The 8,414-nt window shown below is 35.8% G+C and overlaps 1 protein-coding gene across 1 annotated transcript in view; it reads left to right on the top strand.

Annotated features, from left to right (window-relative positions):
* Positions 1 to 1,331: 1,331 nt before the first annotated feature.
* LOC122404474 (amphiphysin) overlaps positions 1,332 to 8,414 on the top strand; it is a 59,412-nt gene continuing 52,329 nt past the window's right edge. Inside the window, exon 1 of the mRNA XM_043408440.1 lies at positions 1,332 to 1,530. Within this exon, the coding sequence (XP_043264375.1) occupies positions 1,462 to 1,530 (69 nt within the window). The 5' untranslated portion in view covers positions 1,332 to 1,461. The remainder of the gene's footprint in view (positions 1,531 to 8,414) is intronic.

Raw genomic sequence — 8,414 nt, 5'->3', positions numbered from 1 at the left:
AGGTTCTAGAGGCCAAAATAAGACGAAAATCAAGAATATCAATTTGTTGATGGAGGCTTAGTTAAAAAGTTATTAACAATTAAATTGAAAAATTTTAAATCGTTCTGGAAAAATTATTTTAGGTTACAGGGCTCAATTATAATCAATTTTGGTCAATAGACATACCCCCGAAATCCTGTCCACTTTCTAAAAAAAAATTCAAGAAGGTGTGAAATTTTTCGACAAAAAAAAATTTTTCAAATCGTTCTGGAAAAATTATTTTAGGTTACAGACCTCAATTATAATCAATTTTGTTAAATAGATATATCCCCGAAATCCTGTCCATTTAATAAAAAAAAATTCGAGAAGGTGTGAAATTTTTCGACAAAAAAAATGTTTCAAATCATTCTGGAAAAATTATTTTCGGTTGTGGTAGTAAATTATAATCATTTTTGGTGAATACACATACCTTCAAAATCCTACTCACTTTCGAGAAAAAAAATCGGATTGGTGCAGAAATTTTTTGACAACAAAAATTATTTCAAATCGTTCTAAAAAAATTATTTTCGGTTTCGAGGGTCAATTACAATCATTTTTGGTGGATACACATACCTTCAAAATCCTACTCACTTTCGAGAAAAAAAATTGGGTTGGTGCAGAAATTTTTCGACAACAAAAATTTTTTCAAATCGTTCTAAAAAAATTATTTTCGGTTGAGGGGGTCAATTACAATTATTTTTGGTGAATACACATACCCCCGAAATCCTGCTCATTTTCGAGAAAAAAATTCAGTACGGTTGGAACTTTAAACGTGAATAACTTTGTAACGAAGCCTCCATCAACAAATTTCGTCGTATTTTGGCCTCTAGAATACCCCATTAAAATTTTTCCCAGGGGTGGTCGAACACCCTGTATATAATTTGCTTAATTTACAATAAATTTGTCACAAACGAAAATTTCTCGCTAATATTTTACATAATAAACTGTCCAAGTGTACCTAAAAACATTATTCCTTAAATATTGAACGTTGCAATATTCTTTACAACGAATTAATGTAAAATTGTAAATGACGGTTCCAAGCTATTCTTGAACGCTGTGATTTGACCATCGACATTTTGAGATACAAGAAGCTGGCACGACAGTCGTTAATCAATTATTTATGTTCGGGTCTGTTTGTTTTGATGATAATTTTGTTTTTCTGCTCGTCGAGAGGTGACCTTTTTATTCTGTTATACCAACAGTTCCGCGTCGTGGACGGTGCTGCCGCTACGCGTCGGCTTCCGTAAACCCGATAACCCAGCCTCGGTGTGAAATTTCGCGTTCGGTGTTCAGTCTTCAGTGTTTCTCCGCGCTTCCGTTCGTGCGTTTTGTCCGTGGTTCGGGTCTGCAGGGAAGGCAAAAGTCGGTCGGAACACGAAGTTGATTTTAGTGTTTTGCGCAGCAATTTCGAGGTCGTCAGATTTTAAACAACGCTTAGGAAAAATGGCTGAAAGCAAGGGCGCGTTGATCGCGAAAACAGTGCAAAAACATGCGGGCAGAGCGAAGGAGAAGGTAAGTGTACCACGTATTTCTATCTTCGTAACAGGTTTCCACAGGGACCGTAACAGCGAATCGAACGGTTCCTACAAAACACTATTTTTACGAACGGTCACCCGTTCCCTTCCGTCGCTCGTGCACGCATCGTTTTTTTTTATCGTTTACGCGGTTTCATAACCTCTCGGGGCAATTAGCTGGCCCCCGTAAGGCGTCGCGTTTTTCTCAAATCTGACGTTTCGCGATTCATGCTAATTTTTTTTTCCAGAGATCTTTCGCACCATTTTGAAAACAAGCCGGTACGCTCCTCGCATTCTCTTATTGTTCACGCAGAGGTGACTTATATAATCGGTAAACATGTAGCCAGTTGTGTAGCAGAGTTTCATTTAAAATGACAATTATGCAACTCCTGGGCTTGGTTCAGCGTAGCCAGTGCATATATCGCAGGTACATCTTCCACGTCGGTTGGACACTCTCGGCCCGATGCAATTGTAAGCCGGGTGGATTGTCACGTGACGCGAATTTTTTGCCGTTAGTCGTCGGAACGCTTGCGTTTTCAGGCTAACGAATATCTTTGAATAAAACCCGACATCTCTCGCGGTGGCGTTTTATCTTTTTTCCTCGAATCAATGTCGTTCCGTCAACCGTTCTGGCCGATACAAAGTGTGTTAAGCATTGATCGAGCAATTAACGGTTTCTCGGTACGCGTATTTTCCAGTTAAAGATATCGCGTTGCAAAAACCAGAAAGAAATAAGTCGAGCGTTTTTTAATTCACCGGAAACTGCACCATATATATATACACCTTGTTACTGAATTTTATTGATCCTCTTTCATAATGTACTTTTAATCTCTTTGCGCGTATTCGCTGTAATTCAAAGTGGAGATGCAGTCCTTCGAATCGTTATGTATTATATAATGGTACTTCGTGCGGATCGTTTCGCTTTTATATTTCGATGTCGAAAAGATTCACGTTATTTGGCTTCCTTTTTCCAGACGTTCGTCGCGAGAGATATTTAAGAATTATTTAGAAGCCTTGGATGAATAAAAATTGATATTTAGGTAACAGTTCTCATGGAATAGTAGAATGTTGTTAGAGGATGCGATTAATGTTTACACCGAGTCATTGACCCAGTGCAATGCGATCTCAAAATGACCTTGGGAGTTAATGACCCCGGCAAAACGTATACAATAACAACATTGTTTCGATCGATGTCTCTTCGTATTCCTGATATTTGTCACTTGTGTTGATGAACACCGGATAAAAAAAACCGTGTAATTTTGAGACGATCCCCACTTACATCTCCCACACTTAAAATCTCTGTTAACCGGAAACCATAATACGAGGGTTTCGGAGAAAAAGTGTTGTTCAGGAAGGCACGTGCGTAATAACACGTTCACGATATCCATTTAAACACACGTATGTTTGTTACATTTTGTGAAAAAACATGGTAATTTTTATTTGTTTCTTTTAAAATATGTTTGTATGGTGTCGACTCTCCTTTCACAGTTTGTTTTAGCACTTTGACTGCCAAATCACCCGTATGTGGGTGACAGGATTTATCACCTTGATACTAGGAAAATTAATTCTCAAGTCGAGACGAAATTTTGGATAGAATTTGTGACTTTTAGCAAAGTTACGAAACTAAGTAACAATTTTTAGGTTATGTAGCTTGCAATGGTCCAAAATCAAAATTTTACTTTTGCTGAATATTATTTTGATCTGGCAGTGAGCGTGTTGATCGAGGGAAAAATTTTAATGGGAGATTCTGGAGGCCAAAATAAGACGAAAATCAAGAATATCAATTTGTTAATAGAAGCTTCGTTAAAAAGTTATTAACGTTTAAAGTTCCGCCCATACTGAATTTTTTTCTCGAAAATGCGCAGGATTTCGTGGGTATATATATCTGTTCACCAAAAATTATTGTAATTGACCCCCGCAACCGAAAATAATTTTTTCAGAATGATTTGAAAGTTTTCAATTCTGGCGAAAAATTTCACACATTCTCGAATTTTTTTCTCGAAAGTGTGTAGGATTTCGAGGGTATGTGTATTCACCAAAAATGATTGTAATTGACCCCCGCAGCTGGAAATAATTTTTTCAGGACGATTTGAAATCTTTTTTTTCGTCGAAAAATTTAGGTCCTGTCGATGTTTCTTGAAAATTAGTTTTTCATTTTTAATAAATTTGTTTGACGCTGTACGAAAAAGTTGTTTAGTACTTTTTTGTTGGTATCCATGAGCTCTATATCCAGATTAAATTTCAATGAGATACACCTACTATTGTAGGAGTTATGGTCGATCGAAAATTGGACCATTTTTATGTGGTTTTTCTTACTTTTGCGGGGTCGAGGAACAACTTTTCGAATGTTTTTGAAATTTCTACATATTGTTCACTAAAATATGCGTTATTTGCATTTTGAAACATTAAAATCCGTCAATCCGTTCAGAAGTTATGGCGTTTTAAAGTTACGCTCGAAATTTTGGAGTGACATTTTTGGAGTGGAATTTTTTTCTCGAAAATGGTTAGGAATTTGTGGGTATGTCTATTCACCAAAAATGTTCCTAATTGATCCCCGCAACCGAAAATAATTTTTCCAAAACGATTTGAAATTTTCTTTTTCCTTCAAAAAATTTCACATCTTCTCGAATTTTTTTCTAGAAACTGGGTAGAATTTTGGGGATATCTCTATTCACCAAAAATGATTGTAATCGACCCCCACAACCGAAAATAATTTTTCCAAAACGATTTGATGTTTTTGAATTTAATTGTTAATAAGTTTTGTACGAAGCCTCCATCAACAAATTGGTATTCTTGATTTTCGTCGTATTTTGACCTCTAGAATCTCCCATTAAAATTTTTCCCAGTGGTGGCTGAACACCATGTATAAAAAGTTATAAAAAATGGTCGCTCGTAGCGGAGGAAAGACCGCGAACTAGGTTCCCTTCTCGAAGGGAACAAAGTAAATACAGTAGAGGCTCCAGCGCCATATTGTTTCCGAGAAAGAGATTTTTCTTTCTCTCGTAGCGGCCGATCGCGTCTCGAAAGTTGAAAACAATTGGGTCAACGACGACGGGTCGCAAGTTTGTCCAGAGATTTTGTCGATTCTACGCGAGCGTGTTATTTTTGAATTTTGGTTTTCATCGTGCGGGAACACGCTGGTTAGAGAATCGTAGGATCTTATAATTCGTAGGTGTTTTAAGTTGCTTTCACGGTACAAGTTATAGACTTATCTGGTAGAACCGGTCTAAGGTATCGTCATGGCGAGGTTATACACTGCACACCACTCTCGGCCAAACCGTGAACTGGGCTTAAATCGAGGAAATGGCAGAAAATCGGTTTTCAAATCGCCGGGCCCGCAGACGCAACAAACTATAGTCGCGATCAAAAGTCGTACTAAAATATTGCATTTCGTCTGAATATTGCTACTTTTTAAGTATACAATTTCCTCAATATTGGTAACAGTGAATTTAGTATGAATTATTTACAATATTCGAAACGTACATATCAAGTCTAACTTAAATAAAATGATTCATCGTACATCACTACTTGTTGCATATACAGTTGTAGAATAATTGATTATAAAAAAATATATAACAGGATTAAATAACAAAATGCCTTCTGCATAAAATGATGGAGTCATGTGGGAATTGGATAATTACTTTCATTGATACATAGAATGATATTTTAAGCACAGGACATTTAATTATCTTCTAATAGTAATATTAAATTAAAAAAAAAAAATATTTATAGTATCCTATGTATCTTCGTTAATATTACGAAGTTTAAATTTTATTTGTAAGACTACAGTTACGAGAACTTATAGCCGTTGGAGGGGGGCTGAGAAAAAGTTCCCATCTCGGGAAATTATAAATAAAAATAAAAGTATAGAAGTTTCGAAGATTGACATTTGTCAGCGAATAAAGAAATCGTTTGAAGCGATTAAAATTCAGATAATAGATTCTATTGGTTAATGAGAGGAGGGATTCAAGCCCTTATAGCCCCTCCCCTATATCCGCCATTGCCAGCGGACCCGCAGACTACACTTTGAATAAGGCTGCCATAGACAAATCAATTTTACATTGGTTATTAAAATATCCGTACATTTTCCTTTAATATAAATGCCCGGAAAACATGTTTTTTATTAACATTTTCTAGTTTTATCAGATTTGTTTATTACATCGCTACCATCAAAACCAAAAATTTCAAATCGTTCTGGAAAAATTATTTTCGGTTGCGGGGGTCAATTACAATCATTTTTGGTCATTACACATACCCTCGAAATCCTACGCAGTTTCGAGAAAAAAATTCCTTACCGAAAATCTAATTAGATGCATTTTTCGATGAAAAAAAAGAATTTCAAATCGTTTTAGAAAAATTATTTTCAGTTGCGGGGGTTAGTTACAATCATTTTTGGTCATTACACATACCCCCGAAATCCTACCCACTTTCTAGAAAAAAATTCGAGAAGGTGTGAAATTTTTCGACGGGGGGAAAAAATGTCAAATCGTTTTGGAAAAATTATTTTCGGTTGCGGTGGTCAATTACAATCATTTTTAATGAATAGACATACCCCCAAAATCTTGCGCGTTTTCGAGAAAAAAATTCAGTACAAACGAAACTTTAAACATTAATAACTTTTTAACGAAGCCTCCATCAGCAAATTGGTATTCTTGATTTTCGTCTTATTTTGGCCTCTAGAATCCCCCATTAAAATTTTTCCCAGGGTTGGTCGAACACCCTGCACAGGTTAATTAATAACATATATAATAATAAAACATATTATATGAAATATTGAGTACTTTTGTTTAGTAGTGTATATACATACGTATGTATACTACAAACCGAGGATAGTTAAGACACTTTTCTCGTGTGGCATACCACAGGCTGCGGTATCGTGCATTATATCAGCATTCACCTTCGTATTTGCCTGACTGCCGGTGAAAACGAGAGGACGATTCTTCTGTAACGAGAACGTAGCAACGGCCTGGCTGAAAGTGTTCTGTAATCTTCGAGAACAATAGAAAACATCGAAGTGGATGATAAATGTTCGGTAAATGGGATTTGCCTGCTTTCATAATTTCACTCGCGTCTCTCCGACGACCAAGGATCATTATATTTAACCTTAGGCACCGCTCGAACGAAATCCGATACCGGAGTCAGACTCGCGCCGATATTTCACGCTAATCCAGTTGTGCGTCGGCCGAGAAACTCGAGGAACAATTGCCAAAACAAAGCGTCGCATCGATAACGGCTTCTTTGTGTATATTTGTATATCAGTTTCCAAGAAAAAAAGACTTCGAACACGTCGAGGTAACATAACCTATTTACGCAATCGTCGTCGATCTTAATTTTATATAGCGAATGACACTTGCAATCGTAAATCGTAATGCTCACAATTGGTATAGTAGATTCCTGTTTGGGAAACATTGTCATTACGTATTGGGAACGAAAATAATTTGGAGACAAATTAAAAATATTTAAAAATGGCGCGCTAAAATCGTACATGTGAAACAGATTACTATTGTAATTAATAGAACGGTTAGTAAGGTGACATAATTTGCATTTCAGTACTTTCTAAGATGACCACTAGTTTCAACGGCTCGTAATTATTTTGGAACCGATTTGAAACCAAATTTTAGCAAAATTCAGAAACATTGTTCCACTTTCGAATGCAGTAAACACTGTGTTTGCTTAATTTTGGCTATCAGTTTGTTATTTATCGTACGATGTCGACACGTTGATGCAACGATGACACGAGGAAGAATAAAATGATGATGTTCGTACGTGGAACGTTTTCACTAGAAGATAGATGTTGGCCTTTGCAATTTTCACGTTTACTTGAAAGTAGACAAATCCTCTTATTCGTGAAAGTTGTTTGCCGCGTAATTATTTACGTTTGCTCGAAGCCTCCATTTTCACGTTCTTTTAATCTTCTCAACAGATATACTAAATATTTTCAACAAAAATTATTCATACATTGTTATTTTCCGCAAATATCAGTACACTTGGAAATTATGGTTTGAAAATTGGACCATTTTTTTGTGTCTTCTTTTTCACTTTATGGGGTTAAGGAACAACTTTTCGAACATTCTTGGAATTTCTACATATTCTTCATCGAAATACGCTTTGTTTGCATTTTTAAACATTAAAATCCTCCAAACTGTTCAGAAGTTATGATGTTTCAAATATACGCATGAAATTTCAGGCCAACATTTCCTAACCTCACATTATATTTTCGGAAAAGAATTTTTTTCTCGAAAGTGTGTAGGATTTCGGGGTTATGTCTATTAACCAAAAATGATTGCAATTGACCCCTGCAACCAAAAATAATTTTTCCAGAATGATTTGAAGTTTTTTATTTTGTCGAAAAATTTGTCTAGCTTCTCGAATTTTTCTCACGAAAATGCGTAGGATTTCAGGGGTATGTCTATTCACCAAAAATGATTGCAATTGACCCCCGCAACCAAAAATAATTTTTCCAGAACGATTTGAAATTTTTTAATTTTGTCGAAAAATTTGTCTAGCTTCTCGAATTTTTTTCTCGATAATGCGTAGGATTTCGGGGGTATGCCTATTCACCAAAAATGATTGTAATTGACCTCCATAATCGAATATAATTTTTCCAGAATGATTTGCAATTTTTTAATTTTTCGAAAAATTTGTCTAGCTTCTCGAATTTTTTTCTCGAAAATGCGTAAGATTTCGGGGGTATGTGTATCCACCAAAAATGATTGTAATTGACTCCTGCAACCGAATATAATTTTTCCAGAATGATTTGAATTTTTTTAATTTTGTCGAAAAATTTGTCTACCTTCTCGAATTTTTTTCTCGAAAACGCGTAGGATTTCGGAGGTATGTCTATTCACCAAAAATGATTGCAATTGACCCCCGCAAACGAAT

The sequence above is a fragment of the Colletes gigas genome, unplaced genomic scaffold, assembly GCF_013123115.1.
Source record: "Colletes gigas isolate AHSC1104 unplaced genomic scaffold, ASM1312311v1 Colletes_gigas_Sc00003, whole genome shotgun sequence".
In the NCBI taxonomy this organism is placed as follows: Eukaryota; Metazoa; Arthropoda; class Insecta; order Hymenoptera; family Colletidae; genus Colletes; species Colletes gigas.
Note: the sequence above shows the minus strand (reverse complement) of the source record. Positions and strands in the feature narration are given on the sequence as shown.